The sequence below is a fragment of the Gastrolobium bilobum genome, unplaced genomic scaffold (assembly GCF_033153095.1).
Source record: "Gastrolobium bilobum isolate Gb01-03AN ecotype WA unplaced genomic scaffold, APGP_CSIRO_Gbil_v1 utg54464, whole genome shotgun sequence".
Taxonomy (NCBI): domain Eukaryota; kingdom Viridiplantae; phylum Streptophyta; class Magnoliopsida; order Fabales; family Fabaceae; genus Gastrolobium; species Gastrolobium bilobum.
The window spans coordinates 165,408-184,168 of record NW_026896005.1 but is presented as its reverse complement, the minus strand read 5'-3'; the positions used below and the strand labels follow the sequence as shown (position 1 = coordinate 184,168).

Genomic DNA, 18,761 nt, shown 5'->3' with positions numbered 1-18,761 from the left:
TCGAACAGTGACTGTTTTGTAGTTTTGTGCTGGGTTTTTCCTCAGCATACCAAAAAAAATAAAAATAAAAATTACTTATACGAAATTCTTTTCTCTTTTGTATTATATTTTCGAATTGTTTTTTTTTAAAAAATATTTTGAAATATTCACTTTTTAAAAAAAGGATGTTGTTTTCAGGGCTATTTATGATAAATTTATTTAGAAGATAAAAAGTTTCATATGCCTGTATTATATTTTGGAATTGAAGAGCCACCAATTTCTCTTTTGGCTCATATTCTCAATATGAGCATGCAAAACAAAGTTTTCCAATGCCTAATTATATTGAATTAGGCTAGGCATTTATACAATAGGCACAAACAAAATTTAAAAAAGTAGAAGGATAAATTAATATTGATAATTAAAGCAAAAAATTCCTAAAAAAAAATTGCTTTGAAACTACGTTGCTGGGTTGCACTGGTATAACATCTGGCACACTTCGAACATCCTTTGAAGAATTAAAAGATGGTTTTATGAGGGTCAAAGTAGTATGATCCTTATCCAACTCATCACTCTCATCATCACGGTAAGCATATCTCTCAAGAACATATATAAATTACAGAATAGCAACAACAATGCGAAACAAATTATGTACAGAATATAAGGGAAAGCTTATCTTGCTCTTGCAGGAATTAAAGATAGAAAATAGAAGGACTTTAAAATAAAGGAGAAATTTTTACCGTGTTGAATTTTGAGATGGTACCCAAAGAGCACATATAACACACAGGAGAGAAAAAGACAGAACTTGCCAAAAGGCTGGGATGATCCACGTATTATGCCATTGCTCGTTGTATACTTTTTGTTTCTTTGTTGCAGCTTTTAGATCTTTCCAAAGAAGGCTAAAGAAAAATATTTAGTCATTTAAAAGTTAAGACATTTTATTATATCATCTCATTCATGATACTAGATTATAGAGAAAAATACTTGTAGAAGAAAAGCAGATATAGAAGAATGTCATACCTTTCTCTGAGGAAGTACAAAAGCACAAATCCCAGTGATTCCAAATCATCCTGTCAGCTTTGTTCTACAACAAAGCTACAAAGAATATATACATATATATATATATATCTATATATATATATATTACATGTTCATGTAATAGAACAACAACTTGAGAAGATGAAGAAGATAAACAGACAAATAAGAGAAGAAATATGTGCACAGAAGCTAATTACCAAATAACAAAACCGAATAACATATATCCTATTCATACACAAGATATTTGCATTTTTTACAAAATATTTTCATTTGTTTAACGATTATTTTATAGCAAAATAGTTTTTTTAAGCAGCATTAATATGGTTAACAATTACCCATGTAGAAAGTAATAGGATAATAAATGAGCTGCCTGCCACCAACAATTGTTCAAATATTTTCCTACCCTTTAAATTCAAAATTCAAATTCAAATTCAAATGTAGAAAATAGCGGGACATTAAATAAGTTTTCTGCCACCAACTATTATTCACATATTTTTCGATTTGATTTATTTGCAAATTCGAATTTAATATTTTTGTATTTTTACTTTTTTACTAAAAGAGGAAAGATTTTAAATGTTCTCTAGTGTGAACACAAACCTGAAATTGAAGGAGAGGGCGACACATCAGCAAACTTACATTCCCTTTTAATATATAGATGAGCATTGGCATCTCTCATTTTTATTAGGATTCCATTCATATCTCATTCATCTTAGTACTAAAGATTTCCCATTTTTATTCATCGAATTGACAACTCATTATTAGCATCAGCAATTACACAATAAATGACTTATTCCTAATAGGTATATTAATTATTGTTATTTTCATTGATTGTTAAAAGACTCCTCGTAATATAATTACTTTGTGTTTTGAAAATGTCTACAGTGACCTTTGAAATTTTCTACGCAATCAGAATTATAATAGGAATTCCTTGAAATTTTCAACGCATTCAGGTTTACAATAGAAATTCCAAACGATACCCTATATGATGCATTACTTGGATCGTATTTTTAATATGTATTTTTGTTTTATACCATTTCTTATTTGAAATTAAACAATGGAATTAATATTTCAAATTTTAACTTAAATTTTACAGAAGTAGAGCTTGAGAAGATGAAAATATTAAGAAACACAAATAATAAACAAACAGAAATTTTAGGTTATTTGCACAATTTCAAAAGTTATTTTCCTTTATTATGAGATGTTTTTGGAATTTCAATATTTTATTCACATTTAAAACATATTAATTTTTTGAAAGTTTTACCGAAATAGTTTTTGAATATTATTTAATTTTGCAGAAAATAAAAAGAAAATAAAAAGGATAAACAAAGGATACATCGTAAAGGTCATACAGAAAATAAAGAAAATTCATTATTTTTTTGGATATACAAAAGATATTAGTAATTATGTTCGGTGGAGAAAAAATAAAAAGTAAATAAGAAAATGAAAGAATATATAATAATATATCCTTTTGGTTTTTATGAAGCCACAATTGCATGGTGCATATACAAATAAAAGAAAAAAAATGGGAAGCTGCAAAATCGAAAAGCCAAAAGAGAGTAACTCATATCTTCATCTTCCACCTAATATACGCACAAACTGTTTTTCTTCTTCTTAACCCTAATTTCATTGGTGATATTGATTTCATGGTAAATTGCTTGCTTTCACCGTTATAAAGCCTTGATCTTTTCCTTTTCCACCATTATGCATTTTTTACGTTTTTCTCTTTGATACCCCTGAAACATAAGCATAAAATGAGAAAGAACTATATAAAAAAAACCTGAAATCATTTTTCCACATTTTGAGGAGACTTATTATATGCTAAGAAATTTTGTACTTGATCTACATACCGCTCCACAAAGCACACTTAGGCTTTTGACCCATAGATTCTAACTTTCATGTGCAAGGTTAGACCTTTAGACTGTTTCTTATAAATTCTTCCAAGATGCTAGTCGCTAGCCACCTACGACCAATCTATTACGTGAGCCATTAAAGGTAGCTCTTTTGGGACTAACAAAACAACGGGTCAATGAAAATGGATGAAAAAAAAGAAGTAAGGAAAGTAAGCGATGTAAAGGGAAATTAAAAATGAGATAGATGCAGTAAAACAAGAAAAAGAGGGACCTTGATTCTCAAAGGGTAGAAGTAACCGGGTCCGTGACTAATGTTCAAGAAAATGAGAAATAAAATGAGAGTGGATGAGGGGAAAAGAAAGGATGAGGTTTGGGTGAAGAATCAGAAAGCTGAGAAAGGCGCTGGGAAAAATAAAGGTGCCATTTTGGAATTTGGTATTTATAAGAGTAATTGAGAGAGTGGATGAACTGAGAAGTTTTTTTTTAGGTAGTATAATTTCCAATATCATTAATAGACTTTCCACTTTCCAATAATTTTCAATTAAAAACCTTACAATTCCAATGTAGAAATGATAGTGGAACATTAATTTGATGTCTCCCACTACTTCCTTAATTTCGAATTTTGATTTATTTTATTATTATTTATTTATTTGTCTTTTAAAATTGACATGCAAGTGTGAACGCACAGTGTGAACACATAATTGATTTTTTTGTTCTCCTTTAAAAATATAATAGATATCTTTACTATAAATTATGTACTCTAAATAGTTTCCTTTTGAAAACATTCTTTATTAATTGTTATACACATCAGAAAAGTCATCTACCAAAGACAATTATATTACACTAAACATTTAGGGGGGATAGTATGGGGATCGGTTCATTTCATTGACTATTTCCCCATAATTAATGTAGTTTAAGAGAGCCGGCTATTAATATACTATTATTGGAACGCTTCCTTTTTTTTTTATATATTTTTTTTATATTCCAATCAGTTATTGTTTCAAACTTAGTTTGATTCTGGGTGAATTCCGGAATTAAGATTTTATATTTCTCCAAAAAATAGTACTAGGAAAGATCGAACATCCCTCTTGCTCAAATTTTCTGACGTCAACTTAGTCATCATCATTTGATTTTTGAAACACTTCCTTTCTGGATCCGCCCCTCCTCTCTAATGGAAATTCTTTAAATAGTTTCCCATACAAGAGAGAGAGAAAAAACAAGCGAACCCACCTACTTTTTCATGGGAATACGAAGCCTATATTTTAAAGACGAAATAGTCTTAATTGTTTTCTTCATGGCCATATTTTAACTTGTCCTTGCAAGCAACATACAATGGCTTGTGGTTACCAAATCCTACTTTAATTTCAAATAAACGTTTACACTTTACACTTCGTCAAAGTGTCTAATTAAATGCCATATGGAGCCACCAAAGAGTAAAAAATTCCCACTGGACACAAGAATAAGGGTTACAGTTGTGCCCGAAGAGAAGTGTTCAACGGCAGAAAACTTCGACTACTACCTATTCATTTTGTTTGACAAAGTGAACCCTTCATCTCATTCTCACCCTTTTGAAAATCATAAGTTTCCCATCCTATAAATACATTCGCTTGAGCATATGTTTTCTCATTCTCCTCCTTAATTAGTAGCCAACAACATCAAATACCACTCTCTTCCTTGTCTTGTGCTTAAATTAATTAGTTACAAAATTCAATCTTCTAAATCATATATAATATATTGTGCTGAGTTTCCCACTGCCATTTAGCAAAATAACAACACAATGGTAGATAGTGCTCCAAACATGCAGCTAACAATGGTTTCAAGCTTGGTTATGATCATTCTGTCTATTTCATCATTGGGCTCAGCATCACTGCAGGTGGGTTTCTATAGCTCCACATGTCCATCTGCTGAGGCAATTGTCAGAAGAGCAGTCAACAAAGCAATTTCTCTCAACCCTGGAATAGGTGCTGGTCTTATTAGAACGCATTTCCATGATTGCTTTGTGAGGGTAAGTTCACTGTTTAAATATATAACATTTCAACTTCTGACTATGTAATTGGTATGCAAGTGTCTAACATTACTATGTCCTCTTCTCTGTCTATATATATATATATATGTAAACAGGGTTGTGATGGTTCAGTGTTACTTGCATCCACACCCGGTAACCCACCTGCTGAGAGAGACAACTTCATAAACAATCCAAGCTTACGTGGGTTTGAAGTGATTGAGGATGCTAAGTCCCAATTAGAGTCAGCATGTCCTCACACAGTCTCATGTTCTGACATTATCGCCTTTGCAGCTCGAGACTCTGCTCTCAAACTTGGTGGCATTAACTACGACGTTCCATCAGGACGCAGAGATGGTCGCGTCTCCATCGGTGATGAAGTGCCACAAAATCTACCAGCACCAACCTTCAACGTTGATCAACTTGTTGCCAATTTTGCAAGAAAAGGGTTGTCAGCAGATGAAATGGTGACACTTTCAGGAGCCCATTCAATTGGTGTATCACACTGTTCCTCCTTCTCTAAACGTCTGTATTCATTCAATGACACATACACTCAAGATCCCTCTATGGATCCTTCATATGCTGCATGGTTGAAAACAAAGTGTCCGCAACCACCGAGCAACACAGACCCAACGGTGGCACTTGATGCAGCCACGCCAATTCGATTGGACAACAAGTACTATAAGGGAGTGATAAACCATCGTGGGTTGTTGACATCGGATCAGACATTGTGGAGCAGCGAATCAACAAGGCAAATGGTTATAAGCAATGCTAATTATAATCATAATTATAATTATAATAATAATAATAATGGAGCAAGTAATTGGGCTGTGAAGTTTGCAAAGGCAATGGTCCACATGGGTTCTATAGATGTGCTTACTGGCTCTGATGGTGAGATCAGGACAGATTGCAGCTTTGTTAATCAACAATAGCCAGCCGCATTACTCTTCTAAAAAACAAGAGTTATTTTTTTCCAATTAAATTAAGTTGCATATATTTTTTTTCTTCTTCATATGTTTATGATTTACGGGCAAAAGGATGTTTAATTACTTCATTCTTTGAATTTAATTGTATATTTAGTTTTGAGTCAGGTCAATTAATGTGCAAATTACTTTAGGATGAACGACTTTTTCTTTCATTGGTTCATCCTTTTATTTTCGTTTGTTTATTGATAAAAAAAAATGTGTGCCTTGCGTTTTAAGTTATGTTGGATTCATTCAAAGTTTACCTGCTTCTTAATTTTGTTGTCCATTGTTTTATTTTATTGAACTCTTAAAACTGACTTGACAAAAAGTTAAATAAAAAACCATGTTCAAGGGGCCTTTTCAAATTGAAATAACCAAAACGTTAAATCCATAGACAGTTTTGCACAGAGACTATACAAATTTTAGTGGAGCCACGGATAAGTTTAGGAGAGAGAGAGAGCGAGACACAGAGAACGATGGATTAAAAAATCGAATGTTTCGGGGTCAAATATGTACGAGATTTTTGTTTAAGGGAAATATGTCTACTCTTTTCCCATACAAAAAAATTTATCTTGTTACATTTACATAAGAGTGAATGTGCCTCGTTATAAAGAAAAGAGAGAAAATATTAGTCGGTCTCATTATATAGTTCGGTTTGATTCGATTCAGTTTTTTTATATAGAATCGAATTGGACTAGAAAAATGATTTAGTTAGGGTGAAACGTACCAATTTTAAAAAGTGATTTGGTTATTGAACTAATATGTAAAATAATGATTTGGTTCTTAAACCAGTTTAAAAAAATATGACACGGTTTAAGTTCAGTTTAGTACATTTGGATTTTTTGCACTCTTAAAAATAGGTATAGTTCGGTTTAGTTTTTAATCTTAACCAAACTAAATTAGTAAAGTGGTTTGCCTTTTAAACCGAACTGATTTTGAAAAAATAATTTGGTTGTTAAACTATTTCAAATAAAATGGTTTAATTCTTAAACCCGATTGAAAAAATATATAGTTTTTTGGTTTTTTTACATGAGAAATAATTATCTCATGTTGCATGACATAATTATCTCATGTAACAGAGACAAAGCAACGAGGTCCACTATTTTTTTTATTTTTTACTTTTTTGAAAAAGAAATGGATCACACTATCTTGTCTCTGTTACATGAGATAATTATCTCATGCAATATGAGATAAATAAATCCCATTTTACATACCCGTAATTAGAATCCACATATTGTCATGGAGTTTGTAGCTACTTTTCCCTAACCTGTACTTTTGGTCATTAGTATACTAATGCCTATTTGGAATGGTTTATTTTTAGCTTCTCTTCTTTTTATAAGCAGAAATTTTGCTAAACATGTTTTTACAAAAATTGTTATTATAAAGAGAGAATTTTGTTATAATGAACAAAAAAGTAAAAGTTAAAAACTACCAAGAGGAGTTTATTTAAGATATATATTAACTTTTTAAAGTTCTCATATTTATTTTCTAGTTTCATCCTATTTCTAAATTTGTATTTATTAATTGAGAAATGTTATGTTTACAAATTTTTTGTTTACAAACTCAACTATATATTCCGGAGAATACAAATATAAGTGTGTATTCCCCGGAATACATAGTTGAGTTTGTAAACAAAAAAATTATAAATATAACACTTACAAACTTTGTGAACACCCAAGAAGAGGGTTATATTGAATTTTTTGTTTACAAACTCAACTATATATTCCGGAGAATACGAATATAAGTGTGTATTCCCCGGAATACATAGTTGAGTTTGTAAACAAAAAAATTATAAATATAACACTTACAAACTTTGTGAACACCCAAGAAGAGGGTTATATTGAGGCCGAAAGCGCATAGAAAAAGTGGCTAAACAAAAAGTTGGGATACGATAAAAGAGTAAGGGTGTGTTTGAATGTGTTTTTGTTTTTTTGTTTTTAAAAACTGTTTTGAGGATAAATTTTGAAAACTGATTTTGAGAGTAAAAAAAACAATAAAACTTGTTTGAATATAGTTAGTTTTAAAGTTATAAAGAAGTTGTAATTATTTACAAAAATGTCATAATGAATCCTCATATTTACAAGATTGCCACCGCAAAATAATTTAAAATTAAAATTAAAATCGATTTAATTATGAAAATGCAATTAATGAATCCTCATATTTACAGGAATGCCACCGCAAAAACAAGAAAACAACTTTTGAAAACAACCTTCTATTGTTTTGCTTTTTCAGTTTTTAAAACAACAAAGTAGAAACTGTTTTTAAAATAGATAGCATGAAAATACTCTTTACAAACAAGTTTTTTTAAAAAAAAAAATTGAAAACTATTTTGGAGAACAGAAATCAATCAGAGCCTAAGGGTGTGTTTGAATGTTTTTTTGTTTTTAAAAACTGTTTTGAAGATAAATTTTTAAAACTGATTTTGAGAGTAAAAAAAACAATAAAACTTGTTTGAATATAGTTAATTTTAAAATTATAAAAAAGTTGTAGTTATTTACGAAAATGCCATTAATGAATCATCATATTTACAAGATTGCCACTGTAAAATAATTTAAAATTAAAATAAAAATTCATTTAATTACGAAAATGCCATTAATGAAATCCCATAATTACAGTAATGCCACCGCACAAATCAGAAAACAGGAAAACAACTTTAGAAAACATCGTGGTATTATTTTGCTTTTTGAGTTTTTAAAACAAGAAAAAGTCATTGTTTTTAGAACATATCCGATGAAAAACTCTTTCCAAACAAATTTTTTTGTTTTATTGTTTTTAAAAATTTAAAAACTGTTCTGCGAACAGAAATCAAGCAGAGCCTAACTCTCCGATTCTCAATTTCTATTAACAAAACAAGAAAATCAACTCCTGCAATAAAGGTCTTAAGCACCCTTTTATAGACTAATTACAGATCAATTCAAAATTCAAAATTGAAAATCCTAAAAATAAGAAAAATTTCTAAAATAAATATAACAGTAATTAACATTTGAAAATAAATAAATAATTACAATTAAATAATCCAAAGTATGTTTCAAATCTTAGATCTCAAATCATGCCAAATGTGTTGCTTTTATTTTTTTTGCCAAACAAATCACAAACATATCTGCTGCTTCATTTGGACTTGGATTTGATCGTACTTTGTTATATTTCAAATTACTACTTCTTTCAACAATTGGGCCATATTTTTTGGACCACAATTCTGGTTGACTCTGCGCTTCCTAAATCAATGGTTGAGCCATGGGTAATGGGCCAACTATAAGTGCATCTTCTCCCCTGCTAGGAAAAGATTCGTCCTCGAATCTTCTTTTTCTTCACTGATCTCAATCTCTTTAGGTAGAAACTGAAATGACAATTCTTCCTCAATTAAATCTCCACCATCTAATTTCCCATTAGATTTATCATTAACTAAATAATCATCGTAGATTGGATAATAATAAAAAATCGAATAATCATCATAAATAGAATAATTATCGTTAATTGAATAATCACAATAAATTACATTATCATCATAGATCGAATAATCATCATAAACTGTGTTTATGATCGTACACATCAAAGTCAGGAATGTTGATTTGTGTAACACCCTGTAGTACTCCGGTTGTTAACATACATGATATTTAGAATACAAAGCAGAAGACTTTATTTAAAACAAAATAATAAAGCGTCTTATAAAAATACAAGTAAACTTTTTTCCAAGTATTTTCTAAAACATTTTCAAAGTGTTCGTCTGATATATTGCATTAGCGTAACATTAACATCTAAGTCTACTACTTTAAACCATTGGCCATCACTAGTGGCCGTTGCCTATCCGGATATGACCTCAAGTGTCATTCCTGACGGAGTCTCACAGGCAGCATAACGACTATATTTCAAATAACTGGGAACCTGGGTCCCACACATACAATAATCTGATAGATACAATAATTAAAGAGACAGCTTGCAAGTACCACACGGACTGCAATCCCCTCAATGGGCAATACATAAATAATGGCTTCGTGCCCAAATTAATAAATCCATACATCATATCTTTGCGTACACGTCACACGCATCTAACATAACTCATAATACATACATCCATAATCCAAAAGCTCAAACAATACTAATCCTGAGCATTATTACATACGTCAACAGAGTATCAACATAGTCTATCTAGGCATGTCAAAACACTAAACATGCCATATAATCAAATAACAGCATAACATAAATAGCAGCATCAATCCATTAATCCGTAGCTGGGCTCTTGCCCTTATATTGCACACTGCTAACCTGGGTACCTGAAATGATGTCCCCAAACGGGGTTAGATAACACATCTCAGTAAGCTCAAGGTTTATAGAGGATCCTCTAATCCCCTGAGCCCACTTCCTGCATGACAAGTCAGATATAAAGCATATAATATAGGCATACAACATAAACATAGTATCATCATATCATCCTTGTGTAACCCCAGGATCAAAGCCATAGACGGTTACATATGTGTGACTCCAGGGTCAAGCCATAGACAGTCAACGCAACCTCAGTATGAAATAGCTCCCAGAGTCAAGTCATAGGTAGCTTACATACCATGATCATTGGCCAGGATTCTCATAACATATATCATCAGTGCATCATCTTAACATCAAGAATCATATAACATCTATATGAATGTGAATGCATGCACATATACATTATACCACATACTTTCATACAATACAACTGTAAACCTATCATGGTGGGACCACAAGAGAGAGGAGCAACCAAAATAAGGAGCTTACCTCACTGAGCTTATCACAAGCCCAACTCCAACAGTAAAACACGTATGCTCCAATAAACCCTCAAGTGCCAAGTCCTCTAGGCAAACCTAGAGCAGGAATCATTTACATCATTAATACTCAATCACTTAATGATTCCACATTTCATTCTTACATGCCAATAATATGCCCATTACATTTTGAAGCTTAATTCAAGACTAGTTCCACAACTAATCACCTCACTAATTATTCTTGAACTTAATCAATGGACCAATACAATTTTCATTACTTACTTGTCCTATTAAGGGTACCAAAACCGAGGCATTACATGGTCCTATAGTGTTAAATTTGAAAGCTAAATCACTCTTGGTTCTAGGGGTGTTCATCAACCGATCCAAACCGATTCAAACCGCGGTAACCGAACCGAAAAATCGATAACCGAATAAACCGAAAACCGAAAAAATGAGAACCGAATAAAAACCGCAAATTTTAATTGGATTGGATCGGTTTTCGGATGGGTTGATGAAAACCGATCCAATGCAAACCGATCCAATATATTAATTCACTCTACCTACTTGGGTCTTTCCTCCCATCATAGCCCAAAATTTTTTAAACCCAAAACCTATTAACCCATGAACTAAACCCAAGAAAAAACCTAGTCACATCTCATCAACAAAAATTTATTTGTCTAAAGCTTCATATCTCATTGCCAAAAAAAAAAACTATATTACCATTTACTTTTCTGTTTAATTTTTTTTTACAAAGCCTATTATACAAAAAATGTTATTTGCACAATAACCAAAAAACAAATTTTAAAATTTTCAGAAAATCAAAAAATCGATCCAATCCAAACCGAAAAAAATTGGATTGGATCGGATCGGATTTGAAAAAAAATTCAAACCGAATGGATGATGACATGATCAAACCGAAGAGATTGGATCGGATGATTTTTGCTTCTAAAACCGATCCAATCCAGACCGCGAACACCCATACTTGGTTCCATGGATGTTTAGTTCATCTTTAATTCTTTCTTAGTTAAGCTCCCTTTTTACATATTCCATAATTATACTAAGTATAACTCCTCTAGGTAATTTACTTATTAACTTAGGCATATTAATCCATTGACATTCTAAGACTTAAATTCAAGACTTAGAGAATTTCCATAATCTCACATTCATTTCTTCTAAGTTACAAGTTGGTTAAAGCCTTAGACACATAATCAAACCTTAATCCATCATTCATTAAATTTTTCAAACCTAAACCGTAATTATACCTTATATGGCCGAACCATATATATATACTCTAACCTAGGATTTATTTTCATTAATTCACATGGTCATGTGTCCCTAAGTCCATCCTAAGCTTAAGTTACCATTTAGTTCCTTAATTAGGTTTAATTAACAAACCCTAATTAGGTTTAGCTAGAAACCATAGGTTACTTTAATTTTAGGGTTTATCCTTAATTAGGTTCATTATGAAGTCCCACTTAGTCATATTATGTCTTGGTACCTCAAGTTCACTAATTGCATGATTAGTGCTCCTACCCTAATTAGGTCAAATTTTAGGGTTTAATATTTAATTAGTGTATTATACATAGTCCACCTCACTTAACCACTAGATTAATTCCCTAGTTAGGTCTTGAAATAAATTTTAAAATACTAACCCTAAGTTGTCTTCACATGGCCGAATAGTGTAGGAGTGAAAGTTAGGGTTTTTAAGCTTATTTATTTGTCATTTCTTTAGTTAATTAGTACCTACACTTAATTAACCCACTAATCCATGATTTCCTTATTTTTAAAACAACTAATCCACCTTATACTCAAGAGGGCAGTTTTGATTTGTTAAGGTTATTAGGGTTTTAAGCCATCCTTAATCAAGATTAGTAGGTTTTACTTAGAGATAACCCACTTAATTAGTCTTTCTTAGTTCCTCTTGGAATTTTTCAACACTTAACCACTTCTTAACTTTTTTTAGTCATCAAACCCTAGGTTCCAAAGACAAGGCCGAATTGTATATGTGTCCTTTTAGGGTTCATGTTCATCTTTTGACAAGAAATCCACACAAGGATCCCAAGGTTGCACCTTTACACATCAAATCAACCATTTCTTGGTTCATAACTCAAAAACCCTCAAGAACAACCATCAAAACCCTTTCTTTAAAATTTTCAACAATATTTTCCCGACCCAATAAGCCAAAACCGAGAATGAAATGAGGATAGGAAGGATTTTTGGGTCATCTTTTCCCAAAGTGATGCTTACATCTTCAAGCTCACACCTTTTAGCTCCAAGCCTCACTTTCACCAACAACAATGCTCCTTTAAACAAGAATACACCTTCAAAAATATTCTCAAGAGTTAGAGCTCAAGAACACAAGCAAGGAAGATGAGGTTTTTCAAGAAAATTTAGAAAACTTACATTAAAACTCAAGAGAACCAAACAAACAAGTGGTGTTCTTCAAGAGAACTCAAGAACACAACTTCATGGCTCCATGGAGCTCCAAAACCGTGGCTGGACTTGGGTATGAGGGTCACAAAATTTTTGCTTCACTCTATAAAAATTGTATGGCTGTGAAGAGGAGAGTGAGGGAAACAAGTTTTGTGAAGGAAGTTTGTGGATTTAGTGAGGTTTAGGAAGAGAGATTCTAGAGAGAATTGAGAGCAAATGCAAACTTTGAACTTTAGAGAGAGAGGGAGTGAGGCGACAGAATTCTGAATGGAGAGGGAGGGGAAGGTGCCCTAATTAGGGTTGCCATGTCACCTTAGTGGCACTTTGTCCTCTAATGAAACCAGGTGTAGTTTTTATCTGAACCGTTATCAAACTTTTATTCGAAAACACCCAAGACCCTAATTTTAAGTAATTAACATTAATTTTGTCTACTTATCATGTTTATAACTTAAAAATTTGATTAGTTGATCATAAATCCACTAACAGTTGTTTAATTGCACTGTAGTCTTCACCGGTGTTCTTAAATGTAACCGGATTTTATAATCTTCTTAACTTTAACATTATTGGTCTAATTATGAATTGTTAGACATATATTGGTCTTTCTTTCTATTTTCTCATCTTTTTCCCGTTCCGGGATTCTACCGGCTGCTTCTACAACAGTACAAAATACCCGGTAGAAGTGACTTTTTCAAAATACCACAATATGGGTATCAAACTTCATCAAATCATATGCTAACCTCATCTATGATAATCATATCCTCAAAATAGCTCTCTAACTATAATTTGCTAACTTGGAGCTATTCTACTGACTGTTACTGCGTCAACAGTCAAAAATAATATATGAAAATTCACATGTGTAAAATACCCTTAATATGGATATCAAAATTCTTAGAATTTCATCCTCATTCCATTTATGACCCTAAGGTCTTCCAACTAATCCACTAATTTTGGAATTATGAAATTACGGTTATTATAATTTGCATCTCGATATCTTGAAAAATGTATTTAATTCCAGGTCGAACTTCTCAATTCTGTCCCTGATTTAAAATCCCCAAGTGCTTGATGTCCTCCTCTTCGTCATCAGATCTAATTTCATTCCTTCTTCGGATTGAATGTCCAACTTTGTCCACATAAGTGGCCGCTCCAAATGTTAGATTTTCATGCTCTGCGTCTCCACAAGTTGTCACTTCAAAATTTGGATTTTCTCGGTATGGGCCCTCACGAGTTGTCGCTCAAAATCTTGAATTTTCCAGCTCTGCGCCAGCAGAAGTAGTCGCTCCAAAAATTGGATTTTCATACTCTGTGCCTCTTCATGTTGTCGGTTCAAATCCTAGATCCACCTTTCGAGCTCTTCATTTTCTATGTTACACGGGCCTATCTGACGCGGTTGTCTCTCTTCTTTAGGAACGAATCCATGTCCCTTGTCTTCACAACTCCACCATCGATGACCCATACGATTCTGTTCAGCCATTGGTTGAAGGCAACCTAGTGCTCTGATTACTAAATGATGCCGAAAGCACATAGAAAAAGTAGCTAAATAGAAAGTTGGGATACGATAAAAGAGTAACCCTCTGGTTCTCAATTTCTATTAACAAAATAACAAAATTTAACTCCTGCAATAAGGGTCTTAAGCACCTTTTGATAGACTAATTACAAATCATTTCAAAATTCAAAATCTAAAATCCTAAAAATAAGAAAAATTTCTAAAATAAATATAATGTAAATTAACATATAAAAATAAATAAATAATTACAATTAAATCATTCAAAACACGTCCCAAATCTTAGATTTCAAATCATGTTAAATGTGTTGCTTTCCTTTTCTTATCAAACAAATCACAATCATATCTACTGCTTCATTTGTACTTGGATTTGATCATATTTTTTATATTTTAAATTACTGTTTCTTTTAACAATTTAGCCATACTTATTGGATCACAATTCCGGTTGACTTTGCGCGTCTTGAATCATTGGTTGAGCCATGTGCGATGGGCCAACTGTAAATGCATCATATATTTACAATTTTTTTGTTTACAAACTCAATTATGTATTTCAAGGAATACACAATTAAATGTTTGTATTCCTTTTATATTTCTCTTAAGCTCGATTTGAATTAATCGAATAATTAATATATAAATAGAGAAATTCAATTAAATAAATCTAACCCAGCGTTTTCGAAGCTGCTCTCCATGCCGATGTTGTCTTGGGCAGCTGACTAGTTTCTTCCAACGAGGATCATCTATTCATCCGGGCTAGCAGGGTCCTTGTAGCGGCACCATACAGCATTCCATTTCATTAATAATAGGGTTTTGATTTTCTCATCTTATATGAGAATTTTTTCTTATATTGTGAATCAATTAGTGATGAATTTTATATTTATTAAAAAAAAAAATTACACGTAAATCGAAGGGTTATTATTTGAGGAAAAAAAATCTCAGGTAAGATAAGAAGTGTTCTTCTTTAATAATATAGTGTATTTAACGTATTTAGGTGATTCATATTTTTCTAAAAGTAGGAGTGTAGGACTGTATACAAATCTCACGTCTCTAGACAATAGAACTATATATTCAAAGCCTGTAAATATCAACACATAAGCACGTGAGTGTTTGAAAGCATAATTCTTTTATGTTTATGTTGAATGAGAAGCGTTTTCTCAAACTGTTATCTTTTGATTTACGTTTAAAGTTTTTTTTTTTTAAATATGAGGCGATTGTTAGTTTTGTCACAACATAAAAAAATACTTCTTAGGTAATATGAGAAGTGTTTAACCTTTTTAAATAAGAGTTTATCTCCTATCTATTTTTTTTTTATTCTTTTCACATGAACCCTACATATTTTTATATATGTGCAAATATGAAAAACGTTAACCCCTTTGAATAATATAGATGTATTTGAAAATGCTCTAGTCTTTCTTTTCACCAAATCAATATTAAGAGGTCAATCGGAATCAATGATGATAACTCAGTTTGTGCTAGAGAACTAAGAAGGTATGGGTAAGAATATGTGTTCGATTCTTTGTAGTACCATTTTTGTAAAGGGTTTAAAGCCTTAATCCCGTAATCCGTTCCGAATCGGACTAGTCGCGAATAGATAGATTGATCGGAATATCTCAAAAAAAGAAAAAGTAAAAAAAGAGGTCAATGGAATAGAATTCTATATTTCTATTTATCCACATTAATTGACCTGACTCAAAACTAAATATACAATTAAATTCAAAGAATGAAGTAATTAAACATCCTTTTGTCCGTAAATCATAAACATATGAAGAAGAAAAAAAAAATATGCAACTTAATTTAATTGGAACAAATTAAATCTTGTTTTTCAGAAGAGTAATGCGGCTGGCTATTGTCGATTAACAAAGCTGCAATCTGTCCTGATCTCACCATCAGAGCCAGTAAGCACATCTATAGAACCCATGTGGACCATTGCCTTTGCAAACTTCACAGCCCAATTACTTGCTCCATTATTATTATTATTATAATTATAATTATGATTATAATTAGCATTGCTTATAACCATTTGCCTTGTTGATTCGCTGCTCCACAATGTCTGATCCGATGTCAACAACCCACGATGGTTTATCACTCCCTTATAGTACTTGTTGTCCAATCGAATTGGCGTTGCTGCATCAAGTGCCACCGTTGGGTCTGTGTTGCTCGCTGGTTGCGGACACTTTGTTTTCAACCATGCAGCATATGAAGGATCCATCGAGGGATCTTGAGCATTTGTGTCATTGAATGAGTACAGGCGTTTAGAGAAAGAAGAACAGTGTGATACACCAATTGAATGGGCTCCTGAAAGTGTCACCATTTCTTCTGCTGACAACCCTTTTCTTGCAAAATTGCCAACAAGTTGATCAACATTGAAGGTTGGTGCTGGTAGATTTTGTGGCACTTCATCACCGATGGAGACGCGACCATCTCTGCGTCCTGATGGAACGTCGTAGTTAATGCCACCAAGTTTGAGGGCTGAGTCTCGAGCTGCAAAGGCGATAATGTCAGCACATGAGACTGTGTGAGGACATGCTGACTCCAATTGGGACTTAGCATCCTCAATCACTTCAAACCCACGTAAGCTTGGATTGTTTATGAAGTTGTCTCTCTCAGCAGGTGGGTTACCGGGTGTGGATGCAAGTAACACTGAACCATCACAACCCTGTTTACATATATATATATATATAGACAGAGAAGAGGACATAGTAATGTTAGACACTTGCATACCAATTACATAGTCAGAAGTTGAAATGTTATATATTTAAACAGTGAACTTACCCTCACAAAGCAATCATGGAAATGCGTTCTAATAAGACCAGCACCTATTCCAGGGTTGAGAGAAATTGCTTTGTTGACTGCTCTTCTGACAATTGCCTCAGCAGATGGACATGTGGAGCTATAGAAACCCACCTGCAGTGTTGCTGAGCCCAATGATGAAATAGACAGAATGATCATAACCAAGCTTGAAACCATTGTTAGCTGCATGTTTGGAGCACTATCCACCATTGTGTTGTTATTTTGCTAAATGGCAGTGGGAAAATCAGGAGATTGAATGTTGTAACTAATTAATTTAAGAACAAGACAAGGAAGAAAGTGGTATTTGATGTTGTTGGCTACTAATTAATTAGGAGGAGAATGAGAAAACATATGCTCAAGCGAATGTATTTATAGGATGGGAAACTTATGATTTTGAAAGGGGTGAGAATGTGATGAAGGGTCCACTTTGTCAAACAAAATGCGTGTATTTGTATTCTACATAAATAGGTAGTAGTTGAAGTTGTCTGCCGTTGAACACTTCTCTTCGGGCTCAACTGTACCTCTTATTTTAGGCAAATATATCATATTGACTTGTGGAAAAAAGAGTGATGCCTATATCAGATTGAGTCCATTGGGAATTTTTCTTCTCTTTTGGTGGTGGCTGCATGTTGCCTTTAACTAGTACACCTTGATTAAGCCTTGACATTTATTTACAAAGAAATTAAATAAACATTCTATAACAATAGCTTGCCCCCTTGTAGCACCATAGTAATGGAGAAATGGTCAAAGTAATGAACGTAACCCCGTTCAAGATCATCTCTGTTTTCAGGTTCATGCTTCCTATACTTTTTGTTTATGTCAATGTCCAATTGCAACATTTTTTTTTTTAATAAACATGCTTTCAACATGTTGAGATGGTAATAAGCAATGGTGCCAAATTTTTTAATAAACTGACAAGGGAAATGGTAATAAGCAATGCTAATTATAATTAAAATAATAATAATAATAATAATAATAATGGAGCAAGTAATTGGGCTGTGAAGTTTGCTGAGGCAATGGTGCATTAGGGTTCTATAGATGTCCTTGCTGGCTCTGATGGCGAGATCAGGACAGATTGCAGCTTTGTCAATCAACAATAGCCAGCCGCATTACTCTTCTGAAAAACAAGAGTTATTTATTCAAATTTGTTGGTTTTGGAGATGAAAAATATAATTGAGAAATGAAGTACTAGTTTATTGATGCATAACAATACAACTTATAAAGAAAAATAATAAAAAGAAACTGCTCACGACTACACAACTCCCCATCAATAGAAAAGAAAACTGCTCACCTCATAACTACCCATTAAAGCAGAAAAGTAACTGCTCACTACTTAACAACTCATTAAAACAGAAATAAAAACTGACTCCTAAATAATTAAAAATATTGCAGTTTCTAAAACATGATTTCTAACACTCCTCCTTGCTTTTGGAGCTGCAAACACCAATCTTCTTCCTTAGATTTTCAAATTTG

At 32.5% G+C, this 18,761-nt stretch overlaps 2 protein-coding genes across 2 annotated transcripts; one reads left to right on the top strand and one right to left on the bottom strand.

Annotated features, from left to right (window-relative positions):
- The first annotated feature begins 4,641 nt into the window (after positions 1 to 4,641).
- LOC133297247 (peroxidase 5-like) lies at positions 4,642 to 5,798 on the top strand. The gene is made up of 2 exons (XM_061496360.1): positions 4,642 to 4,869; positions 4,986 to 5,798. The coding sequence occupies exons 1-2, from the start codon at positions 4,642 to 4,644 to the stop codon at positions 5,796 to 5,798; spliced, it is 1,041 nt and encodes a 346-aa protein (XP_061352344.1).
- A 10,543-nt stretch (positions 5,799 to 16,341) lies between these two features.
- Positions 16,342 to 17,498, bottom strand: LOC133297246 (peroxidase 5-like). Its single transcript, XM_061496359.1, has 2 exons — positions 17,271 to 17,498; positions 16,342 to 17,154 (listed from the first exon to the last, which is right to left on the bottom strand). Exons 1-2 carry the CDS (start codon positions 17,496 to 17,498, stop codon positions 16,342 to 16,344), a joined length of 1,041 nt encoding a protein of 346 aa, XP_061352343.1.
- Between the last annotated feature and the right edge of the window lie 1,263 nt (positions 17,499 to 18,761).

Excerpts from the sequence above, each read along its gene's own strand:
- LOC133297247 (XM_061496360.1), top strand. The coding sequence starts at position 4,642 with ATGGTAGATAGTGCTCCAAACATGCAGCTAACAATGGTTTCAAGCTTG. Across the intron at positions 4,870-4,985 it reads TCCATGATTGCTTTGTGAGG|GGTTGTGATGGTTCAGTGTT; the intron begins GTAAGTTCACTG and ends ATATGTAAACAG.
- LOC133297246 (XM_061496359.1), bottom strand. The coding sequence starts at position 17,498 with ATGGTGGATAGTGCTCCAAACATGCAGCTAACAATGGTTTCAAGCTTG. Across the intron at positions 17,155-17,270 it reads TCCATGATTGCTTTGTGAGG|GGTTGTGATGGTTCAGTGTT; the intron begins GTAAGTTCACTG and ends ATATGTAAACAG.